Raw genomic sequence first — 19,964 nt, 5'->3', positions numbered from 1 at the left:
ACTACAAAAACGTATTCTAATAATATATCTTTATTGATGCTTGACTAATGACAGGTGTTTGATAACAAATGTTAATGTGTCGCCCAGCAATGTGCAGTCATATAGTGTGATTTCATTTAGTGTATTTGGTATAATTTGAATGTGTATTTCCCTGTAAGAACCCCTTATTTATTTGTGTAAATTAATGTTTGGAGTGCTATCCCGATTTGCGACACAAGGGGGCTTCGCCTCCAGTAACACGGCACCAGAGGTCAGTTTCACAAAGCAGGTTCAACAAACTCTGAGTCTAGTTGATCTAGTCTGAGATAGGAAACTCAGAGCCGCAAGTATAAAAAGACAGCATCAATGGAGCCCTGATTCGGCGAGTCACCATGGCAACGGGGAAGAGGAGGGCTACGTTACCACTGGAATTGGAAATATTAATGCACTCATACAGTGAGTTTGAACACGTTTTTCACCGAAAGTGTAACACTGCTGCAGCAGCAAAAGAGAGGGAGACGGCGCGGGAGAACATTGCTGCTCAGGTCAATGCGTAAGTTTAGATGTAGTCCTTTGCAATCACAATAATATCACAGGGGAAACTGCTTGCGTGGTAGCCTATTAATTTATTTAATTTAGGTGCATTTTAGCATGGGAGACTCACACAGAAGATTAAGATGAAACATAAAAACATTGTTCAAACAGGTAAAACCTCGTCACAACCTCATGGTGATAGCTCATTTTGAGCATGTTTTGCATTGTAAAGTAAATATTACCGTAAGTGGCTGTTTTATACGTTGTATAAAAAAACTCCCATTTGCAAAAAAACGCAGCGCAACACACAGTATCTGCTGGGATGTGAGAGCATGACTTCAGTTGGTAATGTTGGAAATGTAAGGACGGATTAGGTTGTGTATGTAAATGATTGACTGTGACTTGAATCGGTACCGCTCAAAAAGATAATTGTCTGGAAATGCAAGAACATCTATACTTCTACTTAAGTACAGTAACTGGTGTAAAAACGAACAGAACAGCTTTCAGTTTTACTTAAATTAATGCAGCAGAATTTCAGATGTAGAAGTATTTGATGCAGTAATCATTACTATAGATTATAGACTGGTCTTACAGTAATGATTTTGTTTACCTATTGGTAGTTTACATTATATTACATGTTTTTCTCTCTCCTAGGAACTGCTGCTTAATCATCTGTTAGAAAGACTTCACTCTCGATTGGGAAATATTCTTCTGAAAGGGTAAATTTTTATTTTTTACTAGAATTTTTTTTTTACCATACAGTACAACCAGTTGAAGAAAGTAACTAAATACATTTACTCAAGTACTGTACTGAAGCACTTTCCTCTCCTCACCACCTTCTATTGTGCCCTATGGTTGTTTTATAGGCCTACATTTTTTTAAACGATTAATGAATTCATGGAAGTAGACTTAGATATTATGAAAACATAATTTGAATGAATGATGTATGAAAATTCATTGCTAAAAATGTGAGAGAACCTTGAGCAAAAGGTCAGTAAGAGGAACCAAACCACTACTTTTACTGCTGTACGTTTAACTATATGAAGCTTATAATACATGTAGTAGGATTTTCATGCTGACCATTACTTTAATGGAGTACTTTTACATTGCTGTACTTGTACTTAAGTAAAGGATTGGAATACTTATTTAACCACTCACACTATACCACCCCACACAACTAAGCTTTAAAGATTATTTTTTTTCAGTTTGATTCAGATAACCAACTACTCTTGTTTCACTGTTTTAATAACCAACCAATATACTGTTATCAATATTACATGTACTATATATGTTTTTGAAAGTTTTTGTCTATCTTAGGGTAAGTGGTGATCAGGGGGTGGAAAACGTAGACGTTGCTCGACTCATGTTTACAGTCTGTGGCACTGGAAGGAGCAGCTTTATATCTGGGTAGAGTGTTCACAACCAAAGGTTTGTTTAACAGAATAGATGTTGCTATGTAAGAGCTGCCACCCCACTAATGTCACATTTGGGTGTAATGACATACAATGACAATTTTAAAGATATTTTATGCATACACACAGAATAAAGAAAGGTCAAATCAGGACTATATTTAAAAAAATATATATATTTTTGTGCGCTTGTCTTAAAAGAAACCTCAATGTTTCCTGTTAATTCATTGGGGATACAAGAAGTTGAGTGGAAGTAATTTTTTATTATTACGTTAAAATAGTTTTTGTCAATTTATTAATTTTCCAGGATTGAGCGGCTGTGGAAAGACTTGTGGGTAGCTATAACAAGCCTCTACTACAATGTTCTCCACTACCTTGAAGAAGAGGGCTTCCTCAGCATCGACAACGCTACACACCTCCTCTGCTGCCACTTTGTGTTTTGTCCACGCCTGCAGGATGACCTTGATACTTTTCGCAGTGGTTGGGACAATCATCCCATAAGAAGTGAGAGCCAGATGACTCCTAACCAGCTCTGGGTGTTGGAACGTGCACATCACCCAATTCCTGGGCCAGATAACACAGAGGTACAATATAAAGGGATTTTAATACGTAGTGTGGTTCAGATGTTTAAACCAATTAAATTAGAAGCCAAGAGGACATATTTGAAAATGTGCCTACTGTTTATTCAGATAATACTGCTGGAATTCAAATGTGTTCTATTTGTAGGAAATGGACATTCCAGATATTGAGTGGGAAAACAGTGGACTTCCCCATGATGACCACTTAAGCATCATTGTCCCAGACACAGATTGTCCACTGACTGATGAACAATTGACATCTTTAGGAGATGCAGTTAACCCAAGAGCTGCATCCCAGTCCTTTAGCTGTGATGTTTACATAGCCACTGTTCAGTTTTGTGAGCAATTTCGTTCTCTGTTAACTGAATAGAGATATGCACACAGGGACATTAACCCAGCCTCACACAAACCAAATGAATATTGTCAAAGCTTTGATATGAACATTGATTTCGAGAAGAAACCCTTAATGGTTGGGCATCACTAGCCATTAAAGACTGAGTGAGAGAAAGGGAATTACCTCAGCTATGCCACAAGTAAAATCAAAGTAAAATCTTGAAAAGATCTCTAATTTTAGTCCATTAATGAAAAATGTTTTCTACTGATAAGCTGATTTCTGGCGGCAAGAACCTTTCCCCTGTAATTAGATCTTGTATCCTGTGTTATTTGACAAAAGATACCTTCACTTCCATGTGCTGTGCCCACCCCCAAACACATCATAATCAAACCCAACACATTTGTTTTCATTTGTGTGCTGTAATGAAACAGGAGTAGAAAGAAAACAAGATTAAAAAGATTCAGAATGACTTGGCTAAAGTATTCCGCTTTAAACTATTTTACACTCTCAAATGTTATGTCAATCGTCACATTTCAGATATTTTCTGTTCTCATTTGTTTGATATGTAAAGGAAATGCACACCTGTTTTAATGTGAAAGCTGAACATTGACATCTGTTTTGTAATATTGCAAAGACTTCAGCTGTAACAGTGAAACTAGTACAGTCAAGTCCATATAACTCATGTTTATTTATTATTGCTTACAAGGAAAATGTTGCCAAAAACCTCCTGCAACTTTATGTACACCACATGTTTTGTAATACTGCAACAGGCATTTATGCCATCCAACTGTAACAGTGACAAAATCAAATCAGCAGTCAAGTTAATTTTAACAATTTTTGAATGTTTTTTAGTGTAGAGATTACACATGGAATTTTTTCAATCTCAGATGTATCTAATGCAAAAAAACTTGCAATATTTCCTAATCAGTGTGTCAATCTGGTAAAATATCACATAATCAGTGTGTCAATCTGGTAAGGAGGGCTGGGCAAGTATAACTATTCAGCCAACTTTTTAAACTTTCATGTTTGTTGCATAACAGTCAACATTTTTAACAGCCAACAAACAAAGTTACATCAATATCTTTAAGTACATGATCAAATCTTGTCTGGAAGGTACATAGACAGGTCAATAAGTCTCTCACACAAGGCCAAATCCTGTGTGGCAAGAGCAAATACAGGCATGAATGTCACTTTCAAAGGATTTATAATCATTGTAATGCCCTGGGATGCGCAAGGTCTCAAAGCAGATGGATGCTGTGGGGTATCTGCCCATGACGACCTCTAAAGAGAGGCTCGGTGGTAGAATCTCCCATCCGCTCCAGAATTTGACCAGATTGGTCAATTCAGTTGGTGTTGCTATGGAGAAGATGAAACAATTATTAAATAATGAACACATCAAATGACCAAAGAATCTCATTTTGATTTGACTCCACCCACAATGTTAATGTTAATATAAAATATTTAAAACGGACAAGTAGCCAAATTATATCATAATAGCACTTTCAAATGTATTTAGTAAACCTACCATTAACAATGAACTGCCGAAGAAAGCCTGTCATGCAGCATTTGGTGTCGTCATCCTCACAGGGCCGTGTGATTGGCTGAAGAAGTACCTGCATAATAACATGAGAGAGAGCACTGAATTTTTTTTCCATTTTAGGATTACTACACATTTTACCCAATGAATTTTCAAAACTTTTCCATGAATTTTAAATAATATTTGACCCCATTTCCATGACGATATTTAAGTAATTTAAAAATAGGCAGGCCCATACATCTATCAAAGTTGGCACATTTTGCCCGGCTCCTCCCCTGCTCTGCTGCTCAGCCACACCCCTGATCAGGCTACAGCTTTCATCTGCTGCTCTCACCTGCTCACCATCTCCTATCAAGCCAGTATTTATGCAGCCTCACTCCACTCACACTTTTCCAGATTGTCTTCGCTCTAATGCCTGATTCTCCAGCACTTGTTCCCGGATTGCTTACCTGGTATCGACCCGACTTGCCTCTGACCTTCACCTCTCGTCTAAGCCCGGTAAATCCACCAGCCTTCTGTCCCTGACCAGATGCAACAGCTAGCAGCCCGCTTCTCCCAGCTCTCACCATCTGCTGTGTCTGCCCCCCCTTCACGAGAACAAGCTTCCGCTCCTGCACACGTACCAGCCTCTTCACTGCCCAGAGATGCCCCTGAGCCCCGGGTGGGAACCCCGGAGCGTCACGACGGTGATTGAGAGACTTGTGGCCCCTTTCTCACCAACTGCTCTCTTCTGTTAGCCCTGCAGCCCCGCACCTTTGCCACAGGACCGGCAAAGGTAGCATTTGTCATCAACCACCTGACAGGCAGAGCTCGTCTGTGGGGAACAGCTGAGAGAGAGAGACTGAGCTTCCTTTGACCTGTTTGCTGCTGAGCTTCGCAAAGTTTTTGGGTTCGAGAATTGTGGCTCCGAGTCAACAAGAGGACTGATAGGACTGAAGCAAGGTGAGCGAACGGTGGCAGATTATTCTATCGATTTCCGCACCAGAGCCAGCAAAAGCAGTTGGAACAGTTCTGCTCTCTGTGATGCCTTCCTCCATGGTTTTGCTGACTATATTAAGGATGAACTGGTCTCACATGACACCCCCATCACCTTGGACGGGGTGATTGATTTGGCCATCCGCATTGACCTACGCATTCAGACCCGTCGACAAGAGAAGCGTCAAGGGGGGGCCCAATGCTCTTTTCCACCACGCTCCCGTGGGGGCACTGCAGCAGCCAACTCCACCTCACTGAATCAGCAGGGTGAGGATCCAGAACCCATGCAGTTGGGTCGCACCTCCCTCTTCCTGGAAGAGAGGGAGCACCGCCGCAAGGCTAATTTTTGCCTCTATTGTGGGGCAGCAGGACGCTACATCTCCAACTGTTCCAGCAAAAGCCAGAGCTCACCAGTAGTTGGGGAGATCCTGGTGAGCTCAACTGCCCAGTCACCTCCCCAAAGCAAGAGACCTCTGTTTCAAGGCCGCCTTCTCCTTCCAGGTGGCCCCTACACCTTGGCCATCTTCATTGACTCTAGGGCTAATGCCTGTTTCATTAATGAGGAGGTGGTCCTTCAGCTGGGTCTCAAGCGGGTTCCTTTGCCTCATCCGGTTCCTGCTAGAGCCTTAGATGGTCACATCTTGGGCACTGTCACGCATCAGACCTCCCTGGTTCACCTGCTGCTTTCTGGTAATCATCACGAGACAGTCCAGTTCCACATCCTAAGCTCTTCCTGTCTTCCTCTCATACTGGGGTATTCATGGCTCCGTCTTCACAACCCTCACATCAACTGGGCCACTGGGGCCGTTCTGGAGTGGAGCTCCTCCTGTCATCAAAGGTGCCTGCAGCATGCCTCAGCTCCATTTCACTCCTCCAGTTCCAGCTCAAGCTCTTCACCTGACCTCTCCGGGGTGCTACCTGAGTACTACGATTTCTGCCAGGTCTTCAGTAAAGCCAGAGCTACGTCTCTGCCCCCACACCGCCCCTATGACTGTGCCATAGATCTCCTGCCTGGTACCTCACTTCCTAAGGGGCGTCTGTACTCTCTCTCTGAGCCCGAGAGAAAAGTCATGGAGACTTACATCAATGACTCAATGGCCGCTGGCATCATTCGTCCTTCTTCATCTCCTGCTGGAGCGGGTTTTTTCTTGGTCGAAAAGAAGGACAGGACTTTGAGACCCTGCATTGACTACAGAGGACTGAATGATATCACCATTAAGAACCGTTACCCACTGCCACTCATCTCCACTGTCTTCGAACTGCTCCAGGGGGCCACCATTTTCTCCAAACTTGACCTGCGCAACCATGGTAGGCAACCTTGGCCTACCATCTCGTCCGCATCAGAGAAGGAGATGAGTGGAAGACAGCATTCAACACCCAAACTGGACACTATGAGTATCTCGTAATGCCGTTCGGCCTGACCAACGCCCCTGCCGTCTTCCAGGCAATGATAAACCATGTGCTCAGAGACATGTTCAATCGTTATGTCTTTGTTTATCTCGATGACATCTTCATCTTGTCACGGTCCAAGGAGCAACACATTCATCATGTCCAGTCCGTCCTTCAGCGCCTCCTGGAGAATTCCCTGTATGTGAAAGCAGAGAAGTGCGAGTTTCATGTTTGTTCATTGTCTTTCTTGGACCCAGCCAAAGTCTCTGCTGTCACTTCCTGGCCTGTTCCTGAAAACCGCAAACAGCTTCAGCGTTTCCTGGGGTTTGCAAACTTTTACCGTTGCTTCATCTGCAACTACAGCTCCGTGGCAGCCCCTCTCACCACCCTGACCTCCTCCAAAGTGCCCTTCCAGTGGTCACCTCCAGCTGCAGCAGCCTTCATGATTCTCAAGGATCGGTTCACCTAATCACCCATCCTCCTGATACCTGACTCTGAACGGCAGTTTGTGGTCGAAGTGGACGCCTCGGATGTTGGGGTGGGGGCCGTCCTGTCTCAGCGCTCTGGCACTGACCATAAGCTCCATCCCTGTGCCTTAGAAGGCACATGGCACATGGCCCTAGAAGAGTGTCGCCATTGGTTGGAGGGCGCCATGGATCCTTTTCTTGTATGGACAGATCACAAGAATTTGGAGTATATACGCTCCGCCAAAAGTCAAAATTTTCGCCAGGCCAGCTGATCCCTGTTTTTTGCCCGTTTCAACTTCACCATCTCTTACCGTCCAGGGTCCCGCAATGTTAAGCCTGATGCTCTTTCCCGCCAGATTGAAGGGCCGAAGATTCTGTTGAGAAACCTGATTCCATCCTACCTACGTCTTGCCTTGTTGCCACATTGACCTGGGACATAGAGGAGAGAGTGTAAGCAGCCACAGAAGGACAGCCGGGTCCCAGCTCCTGCCCATCTAACTGCCTTTTTTTGCCCCTCCAGCCTTGAGGTCAGATGTGCTACAATGGGCCCACTCCTTCAAGCTCTTCTGCCACCCTGGGGTACAACAGACACGACATGCCCTTCTCCAACGTTTCTGGTGGCCCACCTTGCAGGAGGACATCCAGGAATTTGTCAAAGCCTGTCCCACTTGCAATCAACACAAATCCTCCAGCCGGCCACCTGCTGGGCTGCTTCAACCTCTTCCTGTTCCTCATCGCCCATGGTCCCACATATCTTTGGACTTCGTTCTGGTCTTCCCAAGTCTGACAGTCACACTGTCATCCTGACCATCGTGGACCCCTTCAGCAAGATGGTCCACTTTATACCTCTCTCCAAGCTCCCCACTGCTAAAGAGACTGCTCAGTTGGTCCTGCTCCATGTATTCCGCCTGCACGGCCTTCCCGGCCTTCCCGTGGATGTGGTTTTGGATCGTGGTCCCCAGTTCTCGTCTGTGTTTTGGAGGGAGTTCTGCGGTCTGCTGGGGGCCACTGCGAGTCTGTCCTCTGGATTTCACCCCCAGAGCAATGGACAGAGCACATGAACCAAGAACTGGAAATTGCCCTACGGTGCACGGCCTCCCAGAACCCCTCGTCCTGGTCATCACAACTACTGTGGGTTGAATACGCCCACTACTCCCTTCTCTGCTCTGCCACCGGCCTCTCTCCATTTCAGTGTGTATACGGCTATCCACCACCACTGTTCCCAGCACATGAGAAGGAGATTTCCTGTCCTTCTGTCCAAGCCTTCATCCGCCGCTGCCGCAGAACATGGCTCCAAGCTCGCTTCACCCTCCTTCGCTACACTACCGCTGCCAACCGACGCCGTACACCTGCACCTACCTACCAAGCAGGACAGCAAGTGTGGCTCTCCACCTGAGACGTACCTCTTCGAGTGGAGTCCAGAAAGATGGCACCTAAGTTCATCGGGCCTTTCACGATCCAGAGAGTCGTCAGTCCAGTAGCAGTCCGTTTGAAGCTCCCGTGTTTCATGAGAGTTCAGCCCACCTTCCATGTATCCAGGGTTAAGCCAGTTCACAACAGCCCCTTGGTCCCTCAGGCACCACCATCTCCCCCTCCACATATCGTCGATGGAGGCCTGGTGTACGCAGTGTGGTGCCTAAATCACTCTTGTCAGCGGGGTAGAGGTCTCCAGTACCTTGTGGACTGGGAGGGTTACGGTCCAGAGGAAAGGTCGTGGGTTCCTGCTCGCCATATTGTAGACCCCACCCTCATAACCAATTTTCATCTGCAACACCCTGACCAGCCAGCCAATGAGTCAGTTCGTCCAGGGACCCACACCTTGCCCACGCCTGTTCAGGATGTTGGAGACCGTTCTATTTCGGGTGTTGGGGAATTGTATGACTTTTCCATAAATTTCATGATTGTGGAAAACGTGTACATCTTATCATTTTATTGCATATCACTTTTGTAGGCCTCGGATGATACTTCACTAGTCGGTACTTTTGGAAAGCCTGACGAAATGGGTTTTCTCAGGAGGGTGGCTGGAGTCTCCCTCAGAGATCGGGTGAGAAGTTCAGCCATCCGTGAGAAACTCGGGGTAGAGCCGCTGCTCCTTTGCGTTGAAAGGAGCCAGTTGAGGTGGTTCGGGCATCTAGTAAGGATGCCCCCTGGGCGCCTCCCTAGGGAGGTGTTCCTGGCACATCCAGCTGGGAGGAGGCCTCGGGGAAAACCCAGGACTAGGTGGAGAGATTATATCTCCACACTGACCTGGAAATGCCTCGGGATCCCCGGTTAGAGCTGGTTAATGTAGTCCGGGAAAGGGAAGTTTGGGGTCCCCTGCTAAAGCTGCTGCCCCCGCGACCCGACCCCGGATAAGCGGTTGAAGATGAGATGAGATAATAGTATGTACGAGCACATAAATAACAATAACATGATTGAACATGGACTAATGGACTATAATAGATGCTGACCAGGTATGAACTGTAATTATAAGTAATTGACAAAAATATAATTAGAAATAATACAAACACTACAAGATCAGAGTAATAAAAATTGACCTCAGGGCTGATATTCTCAGCTCCCTCTTAGTAACATAGTAACATGACAAAGGGTCCAGCCCATAACATTCCTCATCTTTAAGCATTCTCAAAGTAAAAGATTAGAAAAAGATTATTTTCAAGAAAAATACCATTTATATACATTTGTTATATTTATATCCAACAGCGAATGAAGTAATATGATACTGTCTTCACTGATGAGCCCCATTTGCATTTGTTACTGACCACCCACCTTATTTTATGTTTCCAGGAAAATTATTTGGCACATACAGTAGGAAGTGATACATTTTACATCATCAACCGTGACATTTTGTTTCCTTGTAAATTAACCAGAAACAATGCAACTAATGTTGGCAGACAGATAAACTTGGCAATGTGCACATCACTCAGATGATTAAAAACAAACAAACTTGTCTGTTTCTTAAACATTCACTCACAGCATGGATCAGAAGCTTCTCAAAAATCCATCTCCTGTTCTTCTCAAAAAGGGGTGGGAGGTCCCAGGCATAGGCCAATTCCCGGACACTTCCTGCTTCCTTCTCTGACAGTGTGGATTCCCCTTCAAGCTTTAAGACAGAGGCAAAATAAGCTGTTATGAGATAAAAGGTTGAGTAATGTCAGATACTATGTGCACTTCTAAAAAAGTACTGAATATAACACAGTATACAGATTTCTGGCATTTATAGTGTCAGGATTTTTTTTTAATACTACATACAGAAACATCACGCATCAAGGACAATTGATGCACAGTGCACTGTTCATAAAAAAGAACACTCAATAAATAACTTTAAATAAACATACAAGCCTGACTGTTTCTCTTATGTTCAGGTCTGAACAATCCTCCAGTGTAACTGTCCTGAGATAACTTTTGTTATGATTTGGCACTATAAATAAAATTGAATTGATCGGTGACAGTTTCAGGACTACCACCAAGTAGAACATGGACAACAGCAGGGCTGAGTCCAGACAGGCATGGTCCTCCATGAAGGAAAGAGTGGCCTACCGTTCTCCCAGCCACCATGAACATGTCACTTTCAACCAGAAAATGAGAGGCTGAGGGGACTTAATGTCCAGGCTCTTCTTCAAAAAGCTGTGTTACATTGGTGTTTGCTGTTCAAGACATTAAATAACAACAACAACATAGTTTCTACAGGAGACTCCAGTTCTCAACAGTAAAGGCTTTATACATCTGGTAGAATCCTTTGAACTTTCAGGAAACCAACTAAGATATGATAAACTTGTATAGTTATTTAAAATAATCTTTATTTTAACGGAGAAAATAAATATTTAATATGCTGGTTAAAATAAACAAACAACATCACTAACAAGGATGCCATTCTCCTAACATACATACCAAAATTGTTGCAAAATCCAGACTTCAGCTTTGCCATGCATGTTGAGAAAAAAAAGCAAGTTACACCCTGGCTAATAGCAGTATCTCCTGTAACACAAGGTACGGTTTGACAAAATAAATTTAAAGGGAATACTTGGAACCTTCAAGTCTGCAATTCAGGGGTCGTCCCCATTCCACATTGGGTCGCTTGTAAAAGGATATAAGGGCCATGTCCTGTTCAGCTGGACTTCTTCTTATGTCCTTGCTTAGAAGTAAGGGACTCTCCATTTCATGAATACAGAGACAACTATCCACACACTGAGATATGGCCTTGGCAGGGTCACTGATAGTTAACCAGCCTGATAAGAAAATAAATAAATGTGGCTGTTTCATTATTCGTGCTTGGCTGTACAGCTAGAAAAAAAAACTTAAACTTAAACTTCTTACTTTGGCATAAAGTGTCTAACAGTGGCAAATTCATTCCCATTATCACATCAATGAATGTGAGTTAATAATGGTATGCTATGAAGATTTTGCTGAGACAGCAAAGTCTTTTACTTAAAATTGTTGCAATATTTAATGACTGCTCTGCCTCATTCCATGGTAGCTTTTTAGGGTACACAATTCATGGTATACATCAAGAGTAGGCCATACTAGGCCATACTACATGCTAATTTGTATTGCACTGTAACACTGTTACCTTCTTTAACTTTACTATGTCACTGCTAACCCTAAGCATCAACACCTACCATCTCTATCTGTTGCAGATGGTTCAGGTATTGCTGCTCGCTCTTCCTGACTGAAAGTACTTTCATGCCTCACTTCATTCCCTGCACTAGCCACATAAAAATCCTTTTGTGTTACACTTGCACAAAGAATACGACAATTGTTTTTGAGAGAAAAAAACATGAACAAGTAAATGGATACCTTTCCCCGCAGGCTGAAGCGTGTGCCTCAAAATCATGTAATTAAAGTTACAAACCACAACGTTATTTTAAAACAAAAGGTTTCTGAATGCTATATAATAAAATCTAAAAATCTAAAATCTAGCTATCCACATTAGTCAGGTTATCGTCAACATCAATGACATCACAAGACTTGATGTGTTCTGTCAGGAGTGGTAGGAGAACTGCTACTCCACACTTCTGACAAGCGGGTTTGGCATGCTCCTGAATGCTTCATCATTGAGTGGTAGGGGATTTGTGTTAAGTTCTTCTTGAATTGGGGCTATATACAGATATTTAGTCCCACGACTTGTAGCCTTCAAGATCCTGCCTGAAAAGCCACTATCTTCAGGAGCCACAACAGAGAGTTTGCGGCTACCCAATCCAGCTGTGGAAAACATTGCAGATGAAAATTAGATTGCAAAATTTCAACATTGTTTTAAATATATGATATATATTTAAGAGCATTAGATAATCAATATACATTATTGAACACAAATGTAAATCCACTTTGGTTTTAGGATTTTGCACTTTCCAGGTTCATATTCATTGCTCCATGTGCATAATCACAATGTAACGTAAATCAGTTCTTACAGATTATAATTTACAGATTAGAACTTTAAAGGACCAGAGGTAACCCACAGTTTTGTCCATGTCACTTGAGCAAACATTACTGTATATTTGGATCTACAAAATAACTTATGTGATGTGTGCCCACAATCAATTAATGGAATTGTTTTTCATAAACTTCACAGCATATTAAATTACAAGAAAGACTAAATAAGTAAATGCGTATTACTACCTCTTCATGCGTTGTGCTCTCATCTAGATGAGCAGTCCTACGGCCCAATTCTGCCTGCATATGGACTATTTGCTCCTGCTCTCCGTCAGCAAATAGAAGGCCACTTCAAGCTGTTTAGCTTTCTTAGCAGGAACAAGGTTTGCTGCAGGAAAGCGCCTCTTTCCTCTGCCCTTGGTAAAAATAACTGGGTAGGACCTGTAGAAAATAAGAGTGTTATAAGATAAACTAGCAATTTCTTTCTTTCTACATAAAAAGGTTGACAAAAAGGCTCTTGCGTGACATAGATGAACAACAACTTGGGATTCTACTGCATATTCTCATCAGGTTACAGTAAAGGGTTACAGGCAATGATTTAGACCTTTGAATCCTATGGTCATTTTTTTTAAACTTTTCTTATATAAATTTCACATTAGCCTTAAGGAAAACAGGACTTTATATATTTTACTAAGTAGTCACAAGAAAAACACTTAGAATTTGATGTCTGCAATATTAGTAAGAAGCAGATAATGCTACAATATTCTATGTCTATCATTACTTACTGTAGGTAACGTGGAATTTTGACTGTATAAATTGACAGCATGACAAAGTATGTATACATAGATTTGCATTTAAAATAGCATTTTTTTTCTTTACCTAGTCATTTCCATTTGAAGCAAAGCTCTTTCTGGTTGAAGGGCTGGACTCTCATTTTCACGTCCCTGCCTCTGTTCAGAATCAGAATCAGAATCAGAATCAGGTTTATTGCTAAGTATGTTGGGCATACAGAGAATTTGACTCCGGCTTATGCTTTGCTCACAGTTTCCGAACATTTAACAGGATTGCAGGATTAGAACAGAAAATACATATTAGGCCCAGTCATCAACATGTATAGAATGTATAAGTAAAAGTAAGCCATACATGCATTGCAGTTTAATACTAACCTCATATCTCGATTTGTGACACTTGCTCCAAGTTGTCTCTCAAAAGAGGTTATTAAGTCCAATAATCGCCTTGCTGACTCAACAATATCACCCTGACCAACGTTACCCTGTAATCACAAAAAAAAGTATAATATACATGATTTTTAAGACAATCAGACAGGCAATATCTTAATATACCTAGCTTGGCTATAGGGACCATGAGCTTAGCAGCCAAGCCTAATCTGTCTCAGTTTTTCTGGATATCAACCAAGACTCACAATTATCGGTTGTTAAGTCATGTAGCCTACTATAAATATGTAGAAAATATATATAAGCGCTACCAAAAGCTTTTTAGGCTTTAAGAAGAGACTGTCCGCAGAAGAAAATGAGCAGTACAGTACAAGTCCTTTTTAGAATGCACACAATAATCACTGCTATATCAACAATAAATGCAGTATCCACTTTATCCTCCAGCACCTGGACTCCCCAGGATCCTACGTCAGAATCCTGTTTGTGGACTTCAGCTCTGTATTTAACAGAGTCGTCGGAACTCTCCTTCAGGACAAGCTTTCAAAACTCAACGTGCCGGCCTCCACCTGCCAGTGGATTGTAGACTTCCTGACAGCCAGGAGGCAGCACGTGAGGCTGGGAAAGCACACCTCGGACACCAGGCCGATCGGCTACGGCTCCCCCCAACGTTGCGTTCTTTCTCCCCTGCTCTTCTCCTTGTACACCAACAACTGCACCTCCAGTCACCAGCCTGTCAAACTCCTGAAGTTTGCAGACGACACCACCCTCATCTGACTCATCTCTGGTTTGGATGAGTCTGCCTACAGGTGGGAGATTGACCACCTGGCGACCTGGAGCAGGGAGAACAACCTGGAGCTCAATGCTTCCAAAACAGTGGAGATGATAGTAGACTTCAGGAAGAGCGCAGCCCCACCCTCCCCCGCCATCCTGCCAGACTCCCCAGTGGACACTGTTGAGTCCTACCGCTTCCTGGGCACCATCATCTCCCAGGACCTCAGGTGGGAGGTGAACATCAGCTCCCTCATCAAGAAGGCACAGCAGAGGATGTACTTCTTGAGGCAGTTTAAGAAGTTTAACCTACCACAAACAATGCTGGTCCACTTCTACACTGCCATCATTGAGTCCATGCTCACCTTCTCCATCACTGTCTGGTCCTGCTGCTTCTGCCAAGGACAGTGTGTAAATACATATATGTATACACTTTCTATTTTTATGGTTAATAATTTATTATCCTTAGGTTTATTTTTATGCTTATGTTTATGTCTGTTTCCATGTAAGCACCGTCAAATCAAGGCGCATTCCTTGTAATGCAAATTACTTGGCAATAAACCTGATTCTGATTCTGATTCTGAGTAGTATTTTTAAGACAAACAAATGTCAGCCACTGGGATACTTTCAATAGAAACGCCATTTAGAGAATGGGGAAAAAAACGAACGTCATCTCACTTAACTCAAGCAAAGTTTATGTCCAGTAAAGTCTGTTAATGTACAAATGTCAGTAATTGTCTATTACTGAATCTTACAGAAACAAACCACGCTAATGGCATAAAGAAGAGTTAATACACTCACCGAAGCCCCGTGATTCTTGGACATGGCTAAAGTGTGTCACCATGCTAGTCGACTTCCCGCATTGGTGTCAGGCAACTCCCGCTCGCTCTTGTTGCTTGATGCACGCTCCAGATCTTGACCGATTGCTCTTCCTTCGGTCCCGGGATGTTAACATTGAATTTTGTAGCTGAATTTGGCATGTTGAATTTTTGTACGCTGAATTTTTTACGTTGATTTTTTTAATGTTGCATTTTTTAATGTTGAATTCTTTTACGTTGAATTTATGAACATTGAAAAATAGTTGAGTTAAATTCAGAGGTAAAACATGCAGATACATAATTTCAGCGCATAAATATTCAGTGTTTGAAATTCAGTGACTTTTTAATTTCAGAATCTGATGAGACACATTTACACCCATACCATGAGTTCTTTTTGGTCGAGCTAAAATAAGTAGGATATTGGATCTCCACGGAATGAGCTGGAAATCATCTGTACATTGACAACTGAACAAGTTGCCATATTTCAGTGTTAGAAACCATGGAACACTGTATGTATAACAGTCTAGAGTAGCTAAATGTTTTCATTCTGACTGATATTTGACAAATGCACACAGTTTTGGAATTGGTGGTCATTGCTGTTTTGGAACAGTTTTGGAAGTGGTCCTTTGAAAGCCCATGTTGCCATTTAAGTGTTGTTGTTTGTTTTTATGGCAGACTAATGAGTTGGTGATGAGTTTAGAGGATGATGAAAAGCTCATTCTGCACGATGGCCAAACCCTAAGAGCTGCTGGCATTGGTAAGAGTTTATATAAACAGTGGGTGCAGAAAGTATTCAGAGCCCCTCAAATGTTTCACTCTTAAATAGTTCATTTGCAGCCATTTGCCAAAATTATGTAAGTTGATTTTTTTCTTAATTAATGTATACACAGCACCCCATTTGACAGAAATGTTTGCAAATGTATTAAAGAACAAAAAGTGAAATATGACGTGACCCAAGTATTCAGAGCCTTCCAGAGGTCAGACAGAATCGTGCCAAGGCACAGATCAGGCCAAGTTTACAAAATAATTTCTGCTGCACTTTAGGTTCCTAATTACGATTGCGTATTAGGGCCAAGTACAAAAAAAGGAATAATAATTACGGACCTGGGGGAGAAAATACAAGAAAAAACTTACGAGTTTAAAAACTAGCAAATCCACAAGAAAAAAGTTGAAAATGTATTAGATTCAAAATCAGAAAAATAGTGTTTTATTTTTGCCCTCCAGTGTTTTGTTTTACAGGCCGTGATTCTTTTGGGTCCATGTATTATGATAACAAAAATTAAAATCACTAGAAGAGAAAAATGAAAAAACAACTGTTTTGTTCATATACCTCGACCGGGAGTTTCCATTTCCACAGTAAAGCATCTGTGAGGACGGTTCTGTGTCAGAGAGGGATTTCTGCTTCTTCTTTGATATTTGAACTTGTAACAACACATGGTTAAGGTCCTGAGGGGTTTGACTGTTGGGAGTTGTAATAGGTTTTGTCCAAAAGTGCTGAATTCTATCTTTATGGTTTATTGTTGTTGCCATAGCTACGGTAAACATTCAGTTAATGTCAGTGAGAGAGTACCATTACTATTATTATTATTATCATTATTATCTGGATAAAATACAGAAGGACAACCCGTGATACTTTATTGATATACTAAGAGCCATAATTAACATTAGATTTAAGGCCACAGAAGCTGTATCATTTAGCCTATATTAGCTTAGCTATAATCTTCCAAACAACAATAAACCATGAAATCCAGCATTTCTGGACAAAACCTATTACAATAGCAATAGTCAAACAGGTTAACAGAACTGTTACTGATGTGTTGTGATAAGTTATTTTGTCAAAGTTGGACGGCTGTTAATCTACAGTACGTCACTGTATCACCAGTCCCGCTCCGTTCGCTGGTACGGTCCCTATCCGGACACATCTTTATGGCCTATTGTTGTTGAAACGTTAGCTTGTTGTTGCCATAGCCACAGTAAACATTCAGGTAATTTCAGTGACAGAGTACCATTATTATTATTATATGGATAAAATACAGAACGACAACCCATAATTCTTTATTGATATACTAAGAGCTATAATTAACGTTAGATTAGGGTGACCATATTTCCTGAACCTAAAACCGGGACATTTTGCACATGAACGTAGCGCTCGTGCATGTGAGGTGGTAGACGCAGATATTAGGCTCAATTTCAGCAGATAGACTAGGCCTGCTCACAACATAGCATAATGGGGAAAAATCATGTATGTTTTACCCCCCCCGCCCCCCTTGTTGCATCATTCCCAAGAAGACTCCTGGCTGTATGAGCTCAAAAGGTGGCTCTACTCAATACTGAGCAAAGGCTCTGAATACTAATGGACATTCAATATTTCACTTTTTGTTCTTTAATACATTTACAAAAAGTTCTACAAGTGTGTGTTTTTCCGTCAAAATGGGATGCTGTGTGTACATTAATGAGAAAAAAAAATCAACTTCCATGATTTTAGGAAAATGGCTGCAAATTAATAAAGATTGAGACATTTAAGAGGCTCTGAATACTTTCCATACCCACTGTATATCCTAAGTAATGAGGATATCCATGATTAACACACTGGCAAATGCGTTATGTTGCAGGGCTAGATAATACTGGTGAGGTAATTCATATTCGGACTTTAGACTTCCATTCAATATATTCAGACATTCATTTATAATTTCACATATCAATTCGACCATAGTGCAATCATTTGGAATTACATTGTAAAAAACCTTAACTCTTTTTTTGTCCTATAAATTTAAAGTGAGAGAAAGAAACTCTTCAACACTGTGCAACAATTGGTTCCATGTATCTATGCTGTATATTCTTATAATTAGTATATCAATACATCTTGACATTTGCATTTGTTGTCAAATGTCAATATTCTAGAGGCATAATTTAATACACATCTCCCCAAATTCTAACCTGGCATATGTGCCTGTGCTAATTATTTATAGAGAAAAAGTATATTGTGATAATATAATTTCAGAATGTCTTGTAATGATCCAATAAAATCATTTCTGAGGAATAAGTCTAAGAGTGAGAGTTAAAGAAGAGTTTAATATCGATGATCTGTTGCTGTTAGTATAGTTTGTTTTATCACAGTGTTAACTTTAACATGTTTGTGCTTGTTGTTTCAGCAAATGAGACAGAGGTGGCGTTCTTCAGGAAAGAAGACTATGGTCTCTATAAAGCAAATCCCAAAACTGCTTGGTGACCACAGTATTTTACTTTAATTTTACCCACTGTAGCAGAGGGATTCCTAAAAGTCAAAGGTCAAGCATGTCAGCAAGGATAGGAAAGAATGGCAGCATCATGTTTCTATCAGAATTTTAATTTGTGGGCTTGTTTTTAAAACTGAAGCTTATTATCCTCCATGCTGGTATGTCTTTTTATTTCTATTTCATTGTTTCTTCATCTGGTAGATGTGAGCGCCATTCATTTCCAATGTTGTTCTGAAATGTGTTGAATAAATTTCTCTGACAGATTCATCAGCTATTGTGCTCAGTTTGACTCAATAAGCAAAGCTTTACCAAGGCAGTTTCTCTGTGGGACTAAATCACATTTGAACAAACTTGCTCCTCCAGTATAATGAACACAACTTCAAAGGGTGGCAAGCTTTAAAGCAAACTGATTTCTATATCCTTCTCTTATGTCCTGTGAGATGGAACAGACTTGTGTCATAGGTTCATGGCACACTGATTATATCCCAGAAGTTTGATGTGATGCAGCTGCCACAAAGAGACACATCTCCAAGCTTAAAATGCATCTCCGGCGTAGAATCATAACAGGGTATTTTTTGGCAAATACACTCAAAAAAGCCATGGAGACAATTTTTTCTGTGTAACAACTATTAACAGAGTTATCCCGGGGAGTTGAATGCAGATAACATTGATTAGCTCGGGGCAGTACGGTGAAGGCATTCAAACGTCTTTTTTAACCACTAATACTGCTCAAAATAACAGCATACCTCTGCAGCAGCATGAGAAGAGTCCCTAAACAGAAAACAAAGCAGCAATGGGCTCCTTCCTTTTGGATTGTTATTTTGAGCAGTATTAGTGGTTAAAAAGACATTTTAATGCCTTCACCGTACTGCCCAGAGCTAGTCAGTGTTAGCCACATTACATTACATTAACTGCTGTTTGCGACTCTCCGGGATATCTCCGTTAATAGTTGTTACACGAAGAAAAATTGTCTCGGTGGCTTTTTTAAGTGTATTTGCCGAAAAAGATCATGGGATGATTTTACACCGGAATTTCAATTTATGAATGGGCTTCTTAGGAAAAGGTTTAATATTAAACATCATAGTTATACTTTTTGTAAAGGTATTAAAACCACTGAGCAAATTTGCACTCCAAACATGTTTTTTTTAAATTGGATATAGTGCAGACTTTAAGCACTGCCTCTCCATTGGACATGCCTTTGTGTTTGTATGTCAGACTCATTGTGCGTGGGTGTTTGTGGGCCTGGGTGTTGGTGTTTGGTCAATATAGTGTTACGTACATATTCACAGCATGAAACAATGAAAAAAACATGAATGACCGTTAATACTCACTCCTTTACTCCAAACAAATGATCTTTTTATACACAGACAATTATGAAAATGTTTAAAACATAAT

The 19,964-nt window shown here is 41.4% G+C and overlaps 1 protein-coding gene across 3 annotated transcripts in view; it reads left to right on the top strand.

The window, feature by feature from the left end:
• Positions 1 to 18,827, top strand: part of cUnh2orf76 (chromosome Un C2orf76 homolog) — a 30,757-nt gene extending 11,930 nt beyond the window's left edge. For 2 of the 3 annotated variants that reach the window (XM_083923890.1, XM_083923889.1), the window contains 2 exons: positions 16,009 to 16,090; positions 18,486 to 18,827. In XM_083923890.1, coding sequence (XP_083780016.1) covers positions 16,009 to 16,090; positions 18,486 to 18,562 — 159 coding nt within the window. In that variant the 3' untranslated portion in view covers positions 18,563 to 18,827. The remainder of the gene's footprint in view (positions 1 to 16,008; positions 16,091 to 18,485) is intronic. The other variant, XM_083923891.1, reaches the window with a different exon arrangement.
• Positions 18,828 to 19,964: the final 1,137 nt, after the last annotated feature.

Source organism: Echiichthys vipera (genome assembly GCF_963691815.1).
Source record: "Echiichthys vipera genome assembly, chromosome: 12".
Classification (NCBI taxonomy): Eukaryota; Metazoa; Chordata; class Actinopteri; order Perciformes; family Trachinidae; genus Echiichthys; species Echiichthys vipera.
The sequence above is the reverse complement of the archived record's forward strand: the minus strand, read 5'-3'. Positions and strand labels throughout refer to the sequence as shown.